This window comes from Pyrus communis, chromosome 1 (genome assembly GCF_963583255.1).
Source record: "Pyrus communis chromosome 1, drPyrComm1.1, whole genome shotgun sequence".
Classification (NCBI taxonomy): domain Eukaryota; kingdom Viridiplantae; phylum Streptophyta; class Magnoliopsida; order Rosales; family Rosaceae; genus Pyrus; species Pyrus communis.
In genome coordinates this window covers 3,482,121-3,502,756 of record NC_084803.1, presented here as the reverse complement: position 1 = coordinate 3,502,756, position 20,636 = coordinate 3,482,121, and the positions used below count along the sequence as shown (strand labels likewise).

Genomic DNA, 20,636 nt, shown 5'->3' with positions numbered 1-20,636 from the left:
ATGAATTCCAAGCCATCCAAGAGAGAGTATTCAAACATGACAAAAAACCCTATGATCAAACCCGTCTTTCTTTTCTTCCTATTCTTTAAAATTTTCTTCGTCGGGGCACAAAACACAACATTAATCCCAGTACATGTGGGAGTGGTTCTTGACTTGGACACCGGGTTTGGGAAAATGGGGATGAGCTGCATTGACATGGCCCTTGCCAACTTCTACGCCTCTCATGCAGACTACAAAACCAGGCTGGTCCTACACAAAAGGGACTCTGCAGAAGATGTTGTTGTTGCAGCTACCGCAGGTTCTTTCTCTACCTCTTCTCTTTTTTGTGTGTTCTCTTAAATATGTTTCACTATCTATTAGAATATTAAGGGTGTTGATTCCCAATTGGTTCAAATGGTCGGGGTCTTCCATGTTATTTGGTGTGGTTCGGTACTTTCACTTGGAGATGCTAAATGTCTGTGATCTGTCACAACCTTGGTGTATTCCGCTCAGCACGACCAAGGATGAGCCAGTATGGCTTGTGGGAAATTTAAATATTAATTATTTAATTTTCGATATTGAATGAAAAAAAATAAAAAATTAACCGGTGGCTGTTTCTTCTTCTATTAAGTGCTGTGTCTGAGGAATGTCTTTTTTTTTTTTTTTTTATTTTTTTTATTTTTAGGTCAAACAATAGATTTTGTCAGATTAGGTATTAGATTAACTACTGGCAGGGTTTGAACCCGTGTCGTTATGCAAATACTCTACAGCTTTTCACCGGCCACTTACATATGAGGAATGTTGTTAAGAAGTGTTGTTTTGTTGAAGTGGCTGCCCTTTGGCTTGCTACTGTTTTTTGGCTGCCGTCAAATTTTTTTCTGTTCATACAAGCTATCTTCGCATTTCAAAAAAAAAAAAAAAAATGTTTGTCAGTTTTCTCCAAGTTTTTCATTAGAACATTGCATCTAAGCAAGCCTCAATCTCCAAGTTAGTTTTCTACAACTGTACTCAATAATTTTTTTGTTGAGGTTTTACATAAGTTTGTTGTTATAACATAAATGAACTGTTATAATACTTCTTTTTATATATATATGCTATCAACTTTCGAGTTTCGTTAACTAACAAGTGCATGCTGTTCTTGTTCTTCTTCAATTCATATATCCTTAATTTTGTTTGTTTTCTGAAATTGCTTCAACGTGGCTCATCCAAGGATCTGGTTGGGTTGGATTTGTATCGTGATCAACCATTATAATTTTCCAGAAATGCTTATTTCTGGCTGATGTTATATCAGAGTTTAATTAATTTCCATTTTTCACCTTTGAAACAGCTCTAGACTTGATAAAAAATGAGAAAGTGCAAGCCATCATAGGGTTAGAATCATCAATGCAAGCCAGCTTTGTAATTGAGCTTGGAGACAAAGCTCAGGTGCCCATAATATCATTTTCCGCGACAAGCCCTTCTCTTCAGGGTTCATACTTTTTCCGAATTGCGCAGAATGACTCATCTCAAGTTAAAGCCATTAGTAGTGTCATCCAGGCCTTTGGTTGGACTGAAGCAGTGCCCATCAGTGTTGACAATGAGTTCGGAAAGGGAGTAATACCTTACCTGACTACTGCTTTGCAAGCAGTTGGTGCTCGTGTGCCCTACTGGAGTTTCATTCCTTCAACCGCCACGGATGAGGAAATTGTTGCAGAGCTTCGCAAGTTGATGTCAATGCGAACCAGGGTCTTCATAGTGCATATGTCCCCTTATCTTGGCTCTCAGTTTTTCTCAAAAGCAAAAGACTTTGGCATGATGGATGAAGGCTATGTTTGGATAATGACAAATGGGATGACTAACAGTTTTATTTCCTCGAGTTCTTCTGTCGACATAGACAACATGCAAGGGGTGTTGGGTTTAAAGACTTATGTTTCCATTACAAAAGAGCTTGAAAGTTTTAGAGCTAGATGGCAAACAAAATTTCGACAAGACAATCCAACTATCCCTAGTGTTAAATTGGGTATTTTTGGATTGTGGGCGTATGATGCTGCTTGGGCACTAGCCATGGCAGTTGAGAAGGTTGGAACAACAAACTTCCGCTTCCAAAAGATGAAAGATTCTGGCAATTCCACTGGTTTGGAGAGATTAGAGTTCTCTCAAAATGGTCTAGAACTTGTCCGAGAATTATCAGGTACAAGATTCAGAGGTCTTTCAGGAGATTTCAGCCTTATTAATAGGCAACTACAATCATCTACTTTTCAGATAGTCAATGTTAACGGTAATGGGGAAAGAGGGATTGGATATTGGACAACCAAAAATGGACTCGTAAGAAACATTAAATCGAACAGAAATACAAGCAGACACTCTAATTCTAATGCCAGTCTTGGACCTATTATATGGCCTGGAGACACCACCTCGGTTCCAAGGGGTTGGCAGATTAGTACGAATGGGACCTTAAAGGTTCTAGTCCCGGCGAAGCTAATGTATGATGAATTGATAAATGTAACGTATGATTCTAGAACTGGCACAACTAATGTCACTGGATACTGCATAGATGTCTTTACCGCTGTAATAGAGGCATTGCCGTACCCTGCTCCTTTTGAGTTTCATCCCTTTGCAAAGCCTAATGGTGAAAGAGCTGGAAGTTACATTGATATGATCAAGCAAGTAGTTCTCGGGGTAAAAACTCTTATTCTACGAGTTCTTCTTTCTTTATCCCCCCATTATTTTACAGTTTATTCTATCGACATTATGTTAACATTAGCACTTTTACTTGACAGAACTATGATGCTTTAGTTGGAGATATTACCATTAGAGCAAATAGATCCTTGTATGTTGACTTTACATTGCCGTACACAGAAGCGGGGGTATCGATGGTTGTGCCTGTCAAAGGAAATAATGGTGCTAAAAACACCTGGGTGTTCTTGAAGCCTTTGACCTGGGACCTTTGGGTAACCAGCTGCTGCTTTTTTATTTTCATTGGTTTTGTGATCTGGTTTCTTGAACACCCAAAAAACAAAGACTTTCAGGGGCCTCCACAGCACCAAATTGGCACAAGCTTTTGGTTCTCGTTCTCAACCATGTTTTTCATACATCGTAAGTACCCATCATGTTAATCATTCTTTAGTGATCACTGATGCTGTAGAAACAATTGATCTGCACTCTATGAACTAAGCAAAGCAATTGTTTTTTTCGATGACTCATTAATGCCATATCTGTTTTCAACTTTTGAAACAGGGGAGCTAGTGCTGAGCAACTTGGCTAGATTTGTAGTGATCGTATGGTGCTTTGTTGTTCTCATACTAACGCAAAGTTATACTGCCAGTTTAACGTCAATATTAACAGTCCAGCAGCTCCAACCAACCGTCACTGATATAAACACGCTCATTAAGAATGGGGACAAGGTTGGCTACCTACGAGGTTCTTTTATTTATGGGATTCTGAAGCAACTAGGATTTCAGGATGATAAACTTAGGGCCTATTATTCTAGAGAAGAATTGGATAAACTTCTTCAAGATGGGGATGAAAACGGAGGTATTTCTGCTGCTTTTGATGAAACGCCCTACATGAAACTTTTTGTTTCAACTTATTGTTCAAAATATACCATTTTCGAGCCAACATTCAAAACTGATGGTTTTGCATTTGTAAGTCCACTTGTTCTCTTTCTGGGCTTCTCTCCTCTAACTAGTACATGTTTTCTGATGTGGGGATTTTTTTTTTCGGTTGGGTTACATGCAGGTCTTTCAAGAAGGTTCGCTTCTCACGCGTGATTTTTCAGATGCACTCACTCAAGTGCGCGAGGGAGATAAAATGAAGGTCATCGAAGATAAGTGGTTCAAGAAAAATGAAAGTTGTTCAAACTCCGACACCGTGGGAAGTTCCAACACTCTTGGTCTTGATAGCTTTTGGGGCCTCTTCATCGTTGCTGGTGTTGTTTCATCACTAGCTATCCTCATATTTACAGCTATGTTCCTCTATGAGCATAGCCACATCTTGACACGCGCAGATACAGAAGCCTCGTTTTGGACAAGAATTCATGAAATATTAAGAGTATATTACGGAAAAGACCTGACTTCGGATATTTCTAGGAAGAGCACGCTGCAAGATAGTGATCATGGTATAGCTGCTGCTGAATCTTCACCAAACAGCAGCTGTCCCCCAAGTTCATCATCAAGCTCTCCCGACTGCGCTGGACTGCACCTTGTTCATCAAGAGCTGGTGGGAACTCCTAATTCTTCCGTGCATGGTGGTGATCTGAGTCCGAATGGTCAAGCAACGGCAACCCAAGACAGTAGTACTCATGAATATGGTATTAACTTCCTCCCCAAGTGAGAGAGACAGACCTAAACCCTAAATTAGAATAGACTATTGCCCAAGAAAGCTATTGATTCAGAGTAAATTATTTTGTAAATATATGTTCTCCCTATATTGTTTTTCTTATCTTAATTGATGATTTATGACATGCAAAGGGAGTTGAAGAGATTGATGCCTTCCCTCATCACCCGCCACGTGCAAGAATTTATATGCAGCCAGAGACAAGTTCTCCGCAGGGCTATGTTCTCCCTGAAACTCCGCCTAACATTTTGAAAACTCTTCGACTATATACCACATTAGTCGCTAAAATTTTTCACTGCACAACTGCACTCCAATGCTCCGGCTTGTACATGTGTTGGTGCCACAATTCCTCCTGCGAAGCTTAGAACTCTTTTTCAGTTTAAAAATGTCTTTGAACACCTTCAGTAGGCATTAGGCTCTTTGAAATGAGTTATTTGTTATGTCAAATGTGCTCTATTAGTTAAAACCAACAGAAATATTGAATGATGTTATTTTTAGATTATAAACTTGCACCGTAAGTAATATGAGCTTTCTATCAAGAGATTGTGTCATACAGGGTTAAATCTATGTTAAGTTCTTTAGGTCTCGTTTAGCAATTCGGACTATACTGACTATTTGAATCGGATATGATAAATAATCATCGGATAGTATTGACTAAATTAGTTGGGCATTTGGTGAATGTTGGACCAATGACCGTATTATTTATAGTGTGTTTGGTACTTTTTTTTTTTTTTTTTTTACCGATACCGTGTTTGGTAGTTGTTAATAATATTTTTAAATTGATAATTAAAAATAAATACAAATGTGTTTTTAAAAATAAAAGTTCACAATTCAAAAAAAAAAAAAAAAACAAAAAAACAAAAAAAGCAAATAAAAAATCATCAATTCTTTTTCCACCATCATCGTCTTCCTTTTCTTTCATCCATCAACTAATCAAATTGCAGAAGCAAATCTCCAAATTATTGTTCGGAGCTTGCACACCCAATGTCCATGCATTACAAGGGAGTAAGTGCAGCCAAAAACCTAGGTGAAATGAAAAAACCCAGTTTTGAGTTTTTAATCCATTGAAACCAAAACTCAGATGAAATCCTTTCCAGTTTTGAGTTTAATCACCGAACATCATCCAAATCAAATAACAATTAAGCCAAAAACCCAGATAATGTCTTTCCACAACAGGAACAGCATGACTTGGATTCAATCTCCCACCTCTGGTTTTCCGTTCAAAATCTGCTTGATGTTAATCGGAGGTACGGATGGAGAAAGAGGCGGAGAAGGAATACCTTAGTTGAGAAGGAGTTCCCGATGTGTAGAAGCAGATGGCGAGATGGTTGGAGCAGTTATTTTTGCTTTAGTGTGAAGTTCGTGAACCCGACTAAATAATACCAAGTATTGGACGAGATAAGCAAGCGGGCGTAAGGGGTATAAAAAAAGAAAAAAAAAAAAAAAAAAAACTAATGAAAAGGGTTTGAAAACTTTGAGTTTTAATGATAAGGACAAGATAAAGGGTAAAGTGAATAGTACCAGAATTGACTTTTTAGTGTAAAAATGTGGTTTTTCGTTAAAGTGAACAGTATCATGAGTTTTTCATTAAAACTCCGTATAAAAAATGGTGGGGCCGGATTAATAATCGGGTGCTTATTTAGTCCAAAATTCACCAAAAATCTGTTTCGTATTATATAGTACCATCCCGTGTCTAATACGGTATGCCAAATGATAATCACAAACTAATTGGATGTTTATTAAAAAAAAAAAAAGGGTTGTTTTATTTGGCACCCCATGTTTTGTTGATTACACCTCACATACTTAAAACACACCACATCTACTTTTTAAATTAAAAAAATATCTTAATACACCCCACATTCTTTCCCAAGCTACCCTCACACCCTAAACTCCTCACATACACCCACATTAAACTTGCTTATTCGTCTTCACAAACTTGTTGCCACCAGTTTTCTTTTCAATTTTCATATCAATAACCTATATAATTCTTCAATCTTTCTTTTAGTCGAAATGAGTTTTCATTAAAGCAAAGACAAAATGACACAAGCCTCACCCAAACTGACTCGAGGGCAAAAGGGTTTAAGTCTTGCAGTTGTATGTATATATATTGAAGTGATGGAGTTTCACATTGAGTTTTCAAACTTTTACGGAAAACTTGTTCATTCATTTATGGAAAAATAGTCATATTGCTTATGTGAGATCGTAGATGTAAATTTTAGGCATGACTCAAAGAAAGAACTTGGGGTGTATTTAGAATCTTCTTTTTAATTTTTAGAACATTTTAGGGCTTAAATAGTCATTTTATACAATTTAATATTAAATCATTATGTGGGGTGTAGTCAACAAAATATAGGGTGTTAATAAAAAAAAAACCCTAAGAAAAAAACACAAGGCATGAAGGGCGACATAAAACCAAACCCTAACCATTAAAGAATTCATAAACGGTTAAATGAAACACAAAAATAGAGATAAACAAAAGTTAGACAATTCAAAATGTCACGCCCCAATCCCGACATACGTCCAAGATCGATGCGCGACAGTGAACTGTAAGGGGATGCCAGGAAATTCAAACTGAAAACAACAATAATCACAATTGTTTAAGGAAAAGTATAGGGGTAACCTAACACTCCAAGCTCTTTGAATTCTATCTGCTACCCCAGAACTCCTCGTATCTACTAAAACCTGCACAATCACCCCTACACCATGGGAATGGTGCACCAGGCAAACAACAACCCCGATAAGCCGCGACGCTCGTGTGAGTGACAATAATTCGACGTATATGATAATATTAAAAACCATCCATCGATCACGGTTTATATACATCAAATATAAAATCATATTTTATGAAATCATCATCAAGTCACTGAAAATCCCAAAAGATTCACCCAGGCATCTAATGGCTCGTCTGAAACAAGTCACCAAAGTTCACAACCACAAACTCATGCAAGACAAAGAAAAGTAGGGTTAGAGCGACACAGTTCGGCCGAAGCCTACATCTTTGAAGCTATCTCAATCCAAACTCAATCTGAAGAATCAACGAAGCAATTAATTGGGTTCCAAACCTCTCAACGGAGCCATAATACCAAATGGGATTCCGGACTACTCAATGGAATCGCATAGGAGAAGGGATTCCGGACCATCACTCAACGAAATCTGAGTGGATACGATTCTGGACCACTCAACAGAATCGCGGAGTACAATGCATCTTGAACCACTCAATGAAATCCAAGCTAGATACGATTCCGGACCACTTAACGGAATCGCGGAGCACAAGAGATTCCAGACCACTCAACCGAATCTGGATGGAGCAGGGAACTAGACCACTCAACGGAACCCCAGCGGATACCCAGTTCTGGATTACTCAACGGAACTGAGCGGAAGACCAACAACCATAATGTACAACGACTCAAAGCAACAAGGCAAGGCACAAGTTACTCAATTCATAAAGGCTCAACAAAGTGAAACAAGACACAAATACTAAATTTAGAGTGAATCAACGAAACGGGAAATGAAACAATATCGAAGCAACATTCCAATCATACAAGTCAAATCTCATTTCATAAACATAAATCAATGAAAACATATTTATAAAACCAAGTCATATCCACACAGGATAACAATTACGAAAACAGGGTAATCACCAATATCACATATATTAAAGTCATTCACCTAGAGTCTGCGCTAACGCACCCTAGCACAAGAATTGAGATGTCATGCACTATCATTACCTAAAACAAAGCACAAGTCCACATTTAGATTTCCTTCGATAATCCACATACTCAAAAACTCCCATATGTCCCCCACACCAACATTTAATGAGAATCAAACCGTCGTTCAAATGTAGGGTCCATGATCCTTCGTCACTTGCTTCGTAAGATCCAACCACCAGATTTTCAATTCGTAAGTTCCTAAGGTCCTTAAATATTATGTACAACAATACCTCAAAGTTTGGTGGCAATCCAACGGTCAGATCATCAATTCATATAATGTTCAAGTGGCAGACCTTAACGAAATTTGCCGAATTCTGCAGATTTTGCAAATTTTCTGGGCAATCTTTAGAACTCTATATCTCACTCATTTCTCACCCAAATTCGACCTATAACATACCAAAACGAAGCTAGAGAAGTGTAGAACAAGATTATACTGGCTTGGAGTCCAAATGATGGCTGGAGGTAGCCGAAAAATGGCCTGAAAGATGGAAGTCCGTTGAAAAACTGGTAACTCGCCGGAATTTATGGGCAAACTTTAAACGTCCATAACACTCTGTCAATACTCAACCAAATTGAGTAATTCAAAAATGAAAATCATATCTTGGAACGAGACGAACAGATTGGTACCTTTCCCGATGGGTAACTCGCAGTGGTTTGGCCGGAAAATGGTCTGGAAGGTCACGGGTTCGCCAGAAATTGGGCAAACTTTAAATCGTTGTAACTTTCTCATTTTTCAACCAAATCACACGATCCAAACATGAAAATTCATCTACACATCATGAGGAATCAATTTATACCTGTTTTGAGTCCAGAAGATGGCGAAAATTTTCTGAATCACGCCTAGAAGTCTCGGCCCAAAACCTCGTTCTTCGAACTCGTGTTTTGGGTTCATTTTCATTGAAACAAAAATCACAATGGAGTTTATGGTGGTGAGGACATGCAGATAATGGTGGTTTTGGTGTTCAACAAGCCAAAATTTTGGTGGTGGTGATGGTTTGTTTCACGGAGAGAAAGAGAGAGCTGAGAGAGAATGAGACAACTCTTGAGAGAAAGAGGGAACGGGAGAGAAAAAGGAGGAGAGAGAGTTCCAGAATTTTTTGGGTGCCCACATGGCACTCACCCAATGGTTTGACAAAAATATCACATGTCCAATTAATTATCAATTTACCAAAATATCATCGACGTTCAAAACCTTATAAAATCTTCGTTATAACTCCAAATTACGTTCTGTTTGTGCCCAAACGTTTGTCTCGACGAATACTATCCAAATATATAAAGATAAGTGAAAAAATACGTAGGGATGAAATATGCCGTAAATATAAAAGCGTCAAAACTAAGAATACGAAATAGGTAATTTTAAATAGTGAAATCCAGGAACGGGATTTCACACAAAAGGATGGGATCTCAAGTCGCATGCATTCGGATAAAAATATGTGTCACCAATAGGAAATAAACATATTAATTAATCAACACTTAATTGATAATTCAATCATGAACAATTGCATCATTTATTTTGTAAAATTTAATTTAGATATTTAGTCTTCCTAGCATTATCTAAAACAAACAATTTGAATCCACTAGGAACAGTTAGAAATACGAGGTTAAATTTTAGATTTTTAGCACCTTGCATTGAAGATAGCCTAATTACCTGGATATATTCAATTCCCTTTGTGTATTTTGTGATTGGGTATCTAATTCCCTTGATGTATAAAACAGTGTCTCCTAATAATTTGCTCCTTTTAGTTTCTTATCTCCAACTCAAGTGTAAAAGTAACCTAAAACCAGTGGGATATGTATATCCCAAAAGTCAAAGCAGTACCCGTTAAAACGCACCTGACCAAGTATCATACGTTAAACGAAGCTAGGTCAGGAGACTAGGACGACCTCCAGGGCCATGGATCACACAAGACCCTTTGATGGAGGTACGAACCTCGCTATTTGATTCGTCCTTCACACAGCACAATTTTCTGTTTTGAAAGTTAAAAGAATTTCAACTTACCTGTCTCAAATTTTTTACTAATGAGATTTCATAGAAAATAAAATACAAATGCCATTGATAATTTGGGGGTAATTCTAGGGATTGCAACGGGGCAAATTAGGTTCAGATGTGTCATCCCCATAACTGAACCCGTTTGTTTTCCCCGTACCCGAAACCGTAAAAAACCCGAATGGGTATTACCCGTAACCAAATTCGTTGGGTAAAGGACTCCCCATCAGGTAACGGTTTTTCGTTATGAACCGACCAAGAATTACGCACCACACTAAGTTTGAAAAATAATCCAACACCCCAGTATCAGGCATCCAATTAAGCAGAGCCCCTTATAAGTTATGGCAATTATAATGTGATGATAACATCAAGAACCACTAACAAGTAACAAACGTTTAATTTAATTTCTGGTCCTTAATTGGTACACCCTCATATCCGTTACACCTTAAAACACGCATACAGACAGAGAAGAAAGAGAAGGATTAGCTATTAGCTACTGATGCTGAAGCCGTAGTAAATGTCACAACCCACACAAACATAACCAAAAATAAAAACCAAATTAAAGAAAAATAGAACCTAGCTAAGCTATAAGACAAAGAAGAAATCTCCTTAGATAAAAAAGACTTATATGCACCATTGGTTGTTGGAAGATCTGACGACCACGCGGTAAACGCCGGGTTCCAGTAACCCATTTCGCCACCGCCAACCACCGGAGCCGAATCCAAAATCGATGACCAACCATGAAACCGTTTTGTTGGTGATGGCTTGGAGGTGGCTGATTTTGGTTGTTATTGTTTCTCCAGAAAGAGCTGCACAGACCAAGTGAAGGAGCTGCACAGAACAAATAGGTTTCCTTCCCAAAATTGAAGTATTGAACCATTTTTCTGACCTTCGAGTTCCTCCAGATTCCATGATTCATTGAAACTGAAATCATTAAAAATTTTAGAATAAAGATATAAACCTTTGAAGTTTGCACTACACTCTCAAGACCCTTGGAGTCTCCCAAGAAGTATAAAAGTTGCTGGAGAAAAAAAAAAAAAAAGATTTCATTCTTTTATTAAAAAAAAATATAAATATTTTTTAGGATTCTTTAGATTTAAACCCTTACAACTCTTGTCATGTCCCGGCCTGGGGCGGATCAATTCCCGGGCCCGCTCCACCACCGTAACACGATATTGTCCGCTTTGGGCCCCGACCACGTCCTCACGGTTTTATTTTTGGGAACTCACACGAGAACTTCCCGATGGGTCACCCATCCTGGGAATGCTCTCGCGCGCTTCTCGCTTAACTTCGGAGTTCCAATGGAATCCGAAGCCAATGAGCTCCCAAAATGCCTCGTGCTAGATAGGGATGGGAATATACATTTAAGGATCACTCCCCTAGGCGATGTGGGATGTCACAATTCACTCCCCTTAGGGGTCCGACGCCCTCGTCGGCACACCACGACCAGGGTTAGGCTCTGATACCAAATTTTCATATCCCGGCCCGGGACGGATCACTTCCCAGGCCCGCTCCACCACCGTAGCACGATATTGTCCGCTTTGGGCCTCAACCACGCCCTCACGGTTTTGTTTTTGGGAACTCACACGAGAACTTCCCGATGGGTCACCTATCCTGAGAATGCTCTCGCGCGCTTCTCGCTTAACTTCGGGTTCTTCTCGCTTAACTTCGGAGTTCCAATAGAACCCGAAGCCAGTGAGCTCCCAAAAGGCTTCGTGCTAGGTAGGGATGAGAATATACATTTAAGGATCACTCCCCTGGGCGATATTGTCCACTTTGGGCTTACCATTCCCTCACGGTTTTGTTTTTGGGAACTCACGAGCAACTTCCCAGTGGGTCACCCATCATGGGGAGTGCTCTAGCCTCCTTCTCGCTTAACTTCGGAGTTCCTACGGAACCCAAAGCCAGTGAGCTCCCAAAAGGCCTCGTGCTAGGTAGGGATGGGAATATACATTTAAGGATCACTCACCAGGATGATGTGGGATGTCACAACTCTTAAACTCTAGACAAAAACTCATATATATTATAACTTCTAAATAAAACCCAAATTTTAAAGATGATGTCATGTTAGATAAAAGATGTCCATGAATTTGTGTTTATTTACAAAATCATGCCACCAAATCTCTTATACGTTTCTTTTTGCTAGACATTTAATTTGTTTAGTATATTTTTTATATTGTGTGAACTCCTCCAATCCAAAATCTAATTAGATCAAATATATACGGACATATATTCTACATTTATGTATACTAATACCATAAAAAGAAGTAGGTAAATTAATTTTGTTACAAATTTAAAAAGTAGGCACATTAATTTTCATGTAATTATACAGTAGGTAAATTATTTCATAAAATCAAACAATAATAGATATTGTTTTCAAAAATTTATTTTTCATAGTAGGTAAATTTTTTCATGTACTTATACAGTAGGTAAATTATTTCATAAAATTAAACAATAGATATTGTTTTCAAAAAATTAATTTTCATAGTAAGTAAACTATTTTCATGTAATTATACTGTAGGTATAAAATTAAACAATTGATATTGTTTTCATAAAATTAATTTTCATAGTAGGTAAATTATTTTCATAAAATTAAACAATAGATATTGTTGAAAATAAACACTAAATTAGGTATATTCAAATTGAAATTTATTGTAGAAATTAAAAAAAAAATTCCAAATTAATTCCTCTATCTAGACCCATATTTCATGGCTATAAGGCCTTGCCAAATTCAATGCACGTGATCAATTAAAACAAAATTACAAGAACTTTCCATACTAGCTTAGAAGGGGTATATTAGGGATCCAAAAAATATAAAAACGGACATACAAACTTAATTTGGTAAGTTGCTTAGTTGGATCCTAATCATTGGGTTTTATTCGAATAAATATTTTATGATGGGCTAGAGGCTAGAAAAAATGAGTTTGGAGGGGGAAAGTTAAATTTTCAGTATTTTTTATTAAAGAATGAAAACGGGGCGGGTTCGGTACGGATTCGGAGCGGATACTCCCATAACCATAACCGAACCTGAAACCGAACAATTTATCCAACGGTTACCCATAACTGTAAAAAACCCGAAATTTGATCCCCGAAACAAAACTGTTTGGGTTGGTTACCTGCGGGGATCGAATTTGACGGATTAAATTACCATCCCTAGGTAATTCATTTGTTTGCATCAGGCTAATAGGGGCCAGATCAATGAAATACCTGATTGTGTTCTATCATATATTGTGTCTAAATTAACAACCAAAGATTTGGTTAGAACCCGCCTACTGTCGAAAAGATGGCTAATTTCCTGGGAATCAAGGAGAAATCTTAATTTCGATTTTCCCAACATGTTCAATCATGGTCTTCCTCCAGATGCACTAAAAAGTGATGCGCAGGCCGAAAGGTTCTTCCACCACGGTAGATACTATGATCAGATTCTTGAGGAATTTGTGAAACGAGTTCAACAATTCTTGCAGACTTTTCCAGGACCAAAGATAGATTCCTTGAGGACCATTCTCTATGATTGTTTTTATAAGTATGAACACATTTTTTATGATTGGTTTACTCTTGCATTTGGAAGGGGAGTTGAAGAGATGGATATGTTCCCACACCCGCGACTTGACTTTATAGGCAGCCGGAGACGAGTTACTTGTTTCCCAAGTGGCTTTTACATTTATCTAACAAAAAAACTGTTTCGAATTTGAAGTATTTATCTGTGCAGCGCTATGTGCTCCTTGAATCTCTGCCGCGATTGAACAATTTGAGAACTCTTCGACTGTATACTACATCAGTCGCTAAACTTATCCCATTCTAAATTTCTTATAGCGACGTTGGAAGAACTAAACCAAATGTTTACGATTGCACTATTGCATGCAAACATATTTACTGCTACAGCAGCAAAAGACACATCTACCCTTGAACGTCTTTAGCTTGTCTTATCCCATTCTAATCGGGATTCATGAGTATTGATTTTTCGTTACTTACAAATGATCAAGAATCGTTCGAGTGGTTATAATCATTTCCTGTATCTGAGTTGAGATAGGAAAATATCGCCATACGCTCCTAGTACGAGTTCATGTACATGTGGAGATTTTGGTGATGTACGATGATTATTGATTGACTTGACAAGTCAATTCGTGTTCCGTTGGTCCACATGGACAAGATTTTACACATCTTGGTAGAAGTGCCCAATCTTGAATCTATCGGATCTTCTGACATTTCGATCAATACCTATTATGACGGTAATTCCATTTTTACCCCTATGTACTAAAAGGCATTCCAATTAACCTTGGGTACATGTCTACCCTACTGCACTTCGTATTGCCTTGAAAATGATGCACTGTCTAAGAGAACTGTTGACGTTGGAAGTGCAGTCGTGACCATTAATTACTCAATCACCCAAGAAATACTCAGTTGAACGAATCTTATCGTGGTGATTGATTATCTTGAAAACTACCGTTGTAGTTGATGTTATGCATTCGATCCAGTTTTCTCATACACTAGATTTGATGGGCTTGCTTTGATCCTCAAATTCTCGAGTATTTTTCTAGCCTTCTTGACGTAGTTACTTTTCACTAAGTTTGAGAGAACTTCACTATGAATTTGCTTGCCAAGGCATTGTAGACTACGTTGGCTCAATTACATGGCAGGTGTGCCACTATTGTATCTCTTCGTGAAGCAAGTTTTACTACTAAGTTTTGGAGAAGTCTTCTTGAAGACCACATGTAGTAAGTTTTGTCGCCGGCTACATTTCACCCTCAGACTAACGGCTAGTCTGAATGATTTAACGGGACCTTCATGGTGTGTTACATTTATATGCTGTATATTTGTAGCAAGATCGTATTAGACACTTATTTCTGTTAGAACTGCTTGTAACTACGGTTACAATTTTTGGTCTTGTTTGTGACACATTTGAGGCCTAGTTTGAAGATTCTTCTCTTAGCACTTGTTTGACAGAGGAGTTTTACGAACAAGTGTTCAATTGTGAGAGTTCACAATATAGAATTGTTTTATTGTTGTTGTTGCCCAAGGGGGTAGTGTGTGAGCACAGTAGAGACTTGACCAGACGTTGTTTGTGTAATTCCCAATGGGGCATGATGGTAATATTGCACCCTCAAGAATTTGTTACTTGCTTATCATGATAATAGTGAGTTGTCGATATCGTGGGCTGCAGACCGTAGTATCAAGGACTTATTTATTGGATTCATTAAGCAAATAAATAGGTAGGTCCTTTTACATTAGTGTACTTACTTGTGTTTGTTGTATTTTACCTATTTATTACTTGGGCTTGACCTAAGAATATTATGTACTTACTTTTGGAGTACGCGATGCGGAAAGGTAATAGAAAAATCCTATGTTCAGTTTTGCTATCAGTACAACTACACTAAACCTTATGTTGTTATATATATGTATTTTCGATGGGACGTTAGTACATATAAATATTTTCGACGTTTTGTTTTTGCGAAAACTATTATATTATAGTATTGTACTGAAGAAGAAGGAAAGTATGAGTTGGGGGCATGAAAAAGGAAGTATGGCACTCCAATCGCGATGGAGTGGCATTTTCTCTTTTTGTACAACAGCAGGGGTAGATTGTGACAATCCGTCCCTACTTTTCACTGTAATTTCTTTTCCATTGGTGTGAATTGATGATTTTACCCTTTTTAGACAAAAGTGGAATCTAACATGGACGTGGTTGTCGACTTTTGGTTTCATTTTCCTAGTTTCATACTAAATTAGTACTCGTTGTCACGAATACGTGAGCGTGCGTTAGACTCGAGTCAGATCTGTAACGAAAAAGTTACGCTTCGTTAGAGTATATTAGTCACGGGTAATTTTGTACACGCATGTACGAATTTACAGTGTCGGAAACTATCAAAAGGATAGATTTGTACATTAAAAATTGTACAAATTCATCCAATCCCTAAAAGGGATCCGGGCTTCTTTCTTTCACACCCATCCACTAATCAACTTTTGCTTTTTCCTTCTTTTCCCCTCCACCACTCACATCCTTTCCCTCAATGTGGGCAACCAATCAAAAGTCATCACCGATCAGATTTTACCCAAAAATCCGTCCTCCACTCACAGCACTCAAACTTCACTCTCTCAAACCCTTTCTCCTTTCTCTGCACACGCAGAGGGGCCGAAAGGCCATGCACCAACCCCAGTCACTTTCACTCGACTTCTCCGGAGAGTTAGACCGTCGGACCACCACCGTGCCCTGTCCTTCTCTATTCTATAAGCTTAGACCATAAGCAATGAGCATCAACCATGAGTGGGGCTTGCACTGCACAGTGGCCACTGCCACTGTTCATCATCTTCTCCAATGAGTTCTTGTCGAGTTCGACCAAGGTAAGGTCTCTGGACACTAGTTTTGAATTCCTCTCATCGAATTTGTGGATGTGTGACTCATTTTCAGACATCTTAGTGAAAGGTCAACGTTGAAATGACTCGGAAGAAGAAATCCTGAAATTTTGGAGGCTGGAACCGTGACCATTTGGTCACTTTCAGATCATTTTTCCGGCCAACCTCGACCTCAAATGGACTCCTAATAGGTTTATACTTGTTCCCTATATTCCTAAATTCAGAATGGCTTTTGAATCACTGAGTTTGGTTAACTATGGAGTTAGAAATTCACTTTGAAAGTTGGGAAGAAATTCCCAGATTTCTGGAAATTTGGATCCGTGGTCATTTGGCCACTTTCAGGCCAAATTCCTGGACAACACGGACCACATTTGAACTTTCAGTAAATATAGATCGATTCATTACATTCCTAGGAATTGGTCTTTGTAAAATTGAATTTGGTTGAGAATCGAGCTCGTTAGGAGCTCTGGAAGTTGGACCTTCAACCTACAAAACGCAAGAGCTTGTGAAGACGGCGAGTACAGCCATACTCGCGGCGCGTGGGCTCACATGGGTCATCGGCGCGTGCAGCCACTTGTGGTGGCACATCCGGCCTCCGGCCAGCGTGTGGTCAAGTGTGTGTGGGTCCATGAGTAGATTGATTTCATATATTCAAACCTTATGTTTGGGAAATCTACGGATGTTTTATTTAAGTTTCCATTTGTAAGTTATTAAACTAAGTTAATTAGTAATTTCACATATAAGGCAAACGTATCCTGAGGACTTACGGGGTCAAACAAGGCTTGGAGGCTTCGTTTTGACTACATATCTGTGAGTGGGCAGTATATTCTTATATATATATATATATATATATATATATTGATGTATTAAATGCGTGAGGCGTGGGCGAGGCGTCCGAGGCCAAGCCCGGCCTAGGCATGAGGCGTGAGGCGAAGCCTCACGGGATTTAATTATATATATATATATATATATATATGTTTTATGTATTATACATATAATTGTATAAAAATAATACTACGTAAAATAAACATACATTCTCAATTTTTCATTCAAATCCATAGTCATTCAAAAGATAATATCATCTAAATTCATTATTCAAAGGTAATATCATCCAAATTCATCATTCAAAAGGTAATACAAACAAAGAAAACAATCATTCATCCAAATCCTCTTCATAGAAATCAAAATACAACCAAAGATATCAATCAATCATCCAAATCCTCTTCATCTAAATAAAAGGCATCATCCTCTTCATTGCCAACTCTAGATGACCTTGTAGGATATGTCATCAGTTCATCAAAAGATTCTTCCGAATCATATTCTTCAATGCCCTAAACAATAAACATTAGATGCAAGCATACAGTTAATGAACCAACAATTTATTAATTAATTTATATACCAACAATTTCCAACAATTTATTAATTAATTTATATACCCCTGTAGTCCCGACTATATTTTGCATGTAGAAATGTTTGGGTTCAGCTAATTGTATCTAAGTGCCAATTTATGGCACACAGTGTAACATTAAATTGTTGATGTATCTAAGTGCCGGTTGGACTGAAACAGTGCCCATCAGCGTTGACAATGAGTTCGGAAAGGGAGTAATACCTTACCTGACTACTGCTTTGCAAGCAGTTGGTGCTCGTGTGCCCTACTGGAGTTTCATTCCATCAGTAGCCACGGATGGAAATTGTTGCAGAGCTTCACAAGTTGATGTCAATGCGAACCAGGGTCTTCATAGTGCATATGTCCCCATCTCTTGGCTCTTGGTTTTTCTCAAAAGCAAAAGACTTTGGCATGATGGATGAAGGCTATGTTTGGATAATGACAAATGGGATGACTAACGGTTTTATTTCCTCGAGTTCTTCTGTCGACATAGATGACATGCTAGGGGTGTTGGGTTTAAAAACTCATGTTCCCATTACAAAAGAGCTTGAAAGTTTCAGAGCTAGATGGCAAACAAAATTCCGACAAGACAATCCAACCATCTCTAGTGTTAAACTGGATGTTTTTGGATTGTGGGCGTATGATGCCGCTTGGGCACTAGCCATGGCAGCTGAGAAGGTTGGAACAACAAACTTCCGCTTCCAGAAGATGAACAATTCTGGCAATTCCACTGGTTCGGAGAGATTAGAGGTCTCTCAAAGTGGTACTGAACTTGTCCGAGAACTAACAGGTACAAGATTCCGAGGTCTACAGGAGATTTCAGCCTTGTTAATAGGCAACTACAATCATCAACTTTTCAGGTAGTTAATGTGAATGATAATGGGGAAAGAGGGATTGGATGTTGGACACCCAAAAATGGACTTGTAAGAAACATTAAATCGGACAAAAATACAAGCAGACACTCTACTTCTAATCCCATTCTTGGACCTATTATATGGCCTGGAGTCACCACCTCGGTTCCAAGGGGTTGGCAGATTAGTGCGAATGGGACCTTAAGAATTGGAGTCCCGCTGAGGTATGACGACTTTGTAACTGTCAAACATGATCCAAGCACTAACACAACGAATATCAGTGGATACTGCATTGATGTCTTTACTGCGGTAATAGAAGCATTGCCGTACCCTGTTCCTTGCGAGTTTCATCCCTTTGCAAGGCCTGATGGTAGTGCTGCTACTTACGATGGTTTGGTCTATCAAGTAGTTATTGGGGTAAAAACTCTTATTCTAAGCTTTATTTTTTCCCATTATTACTTCATATTTTTATTCTATGAAAAACATCGATTCAAACGTTAAAACATTAGCAATTTTACTTGACGATAAACTCAGGCCCTATTATTCTAGCGAAGAATTGGATAAACTTCTTCGCAACGGGAATGAAAATGGAGGTATTTCTGCTGCTTTTGAAGAAACTCCCTACATGAAACTTTTTATTGCAACGTATTGCTCAGAATATACCCTTGTTACACCACCGTTCAACTCTGATGGGTTTGCATTTGTAAGTTCCCCTTGTTTCTCTGTCTGGGCTTCTCTCCTTCAATTAATACATATTTTCTGACGCTGGATTTTTTTTTCTTTGGGTTATATGAAGGTCTTTCAAAAAGGTTCACTTCTCACGCGTGATTTTTCAACTGCAATCACTAAAGTGCGCGAGGGAGGTAAAATGAAGGCCATCGAAGATAAGTGGTTCAAGAAATATGAAAGTTGTTCAAACTCCAAAACTGCGGAAGGTTCCAACACTCTTATTCTCGATAGCTTTAGGGGCCTCTTCTGTTGAATAAGAAGAGTATCCAAGATAACTCTAATGATCCCAAGAAGAAGAAAATAGAGCACACTCTTAAAGAAAGCTCACAAAACAAACTAATTAGCAAAGCTTTTCTTATTTAGCTCTAGGCTTTGTTTCTCCTTGGATGATATACAATGCTTGGGGACTTGGGTATTTATAGCAAACCAAATGAAAGCTACACCACACACTTACTTCACCTACAACATCCACCTACTTCACCTACAACCTCCACTTACTTCACCAACCTCACACACTTACTTCACCTACAACATCCACCTACTTCACCTACAATTGACATTGATTCTCAACACTCCCCCTCAATGTCAGCTCTCATTCTTTGCACTATGCTGAGCAGACAGCGAAAATTTTCGAGCTTGCCTGTACTTAAACTTTTTGTGAACAAGTCCGCAACTTGATCATTCGTCTTGACCTGTCTCATCTCAATCTCTTCTTGTAGAACCTTTTCTCTGATAAAGTGGTAGTGCACTTCCACATGTTTAGTTCTTGCATGAAAGACTGGATTTTCCGCCAAGCGAATTGCCGATTGGTTATCACAGTACAATGGTACTGGATAATCTACTGGTTGATGTAGATCACTCATCAACTGTACCAGCCATGCATTCTCTTGAGCTGCCATTGCTGCTGCTCTATACTTTGCTTCTGTGGTTGACAAAGATACCGTTGGCTGTCTCTTGCTACACCAAGAGATGGTTCCAGAACCAAGCTTAAACACATACCCAGTTGTTGATCTCCTGGTGTCATGATCTCCCGCATAGTCAGCATCACAGTAACCAACTAACTTGCAGTCTTCACCTTTCTTGTACAAAAGACCATAGTCAATTGTACTCTTCACATATCTTAGTATTCGTCGAACTGCTTCCAAGTGAGGCTTCTTTGGGTTTTGCATGTACCGACTCATCACACCAACTGCATAAGAAATGTCAGGTCGAGTCAAGGTTAAGTAGATCAGACTACCTACCAATTGTCGATACATCGTCACATCTTCCAAATCTTTTCCTTCATGTGCACTCATTTTGACATTTGGCTCCATCGGCGTAAAGATCAG

At 38.5% G+C, this 20,636-nt stretch overlaps 1 protein-coding gene and 1 pseudogene across 1 annotated transcript; both read left to right on the top strand.

Moving 5' to 3' along the window:
• LOC137729679 (glutamate receptor 2.7-like) lies at positions 1 to 4,482 on the top strand. The gene is made up of 5 exons (XM_068468686.1): positions 1 to 298; positions 1,307 to 2,637; positions 2,739 to 3,054; positions 3,196 to 3,602; positions 3,697 to 4,482. The coding sequence occupies exons 1-5, from the start codon at positions 1 to 3 to the stop codon at positions 4,288 to 4,290; spliced, it is 2,946 nt and encodes a 981-aa protein (XP_068324787.1). The 3' UTR covers positions 4,291 to 4,482.
• Positions 4,483 to 17,877: 13,395 nt separating this feature from the next.
• Positions 17,878 to 20,636, top strand: part of LOC137711727 (glutamate receptor 2.8-like) — a 6,002-nt pseudogene continuing 3,243 nt past the window's right edge.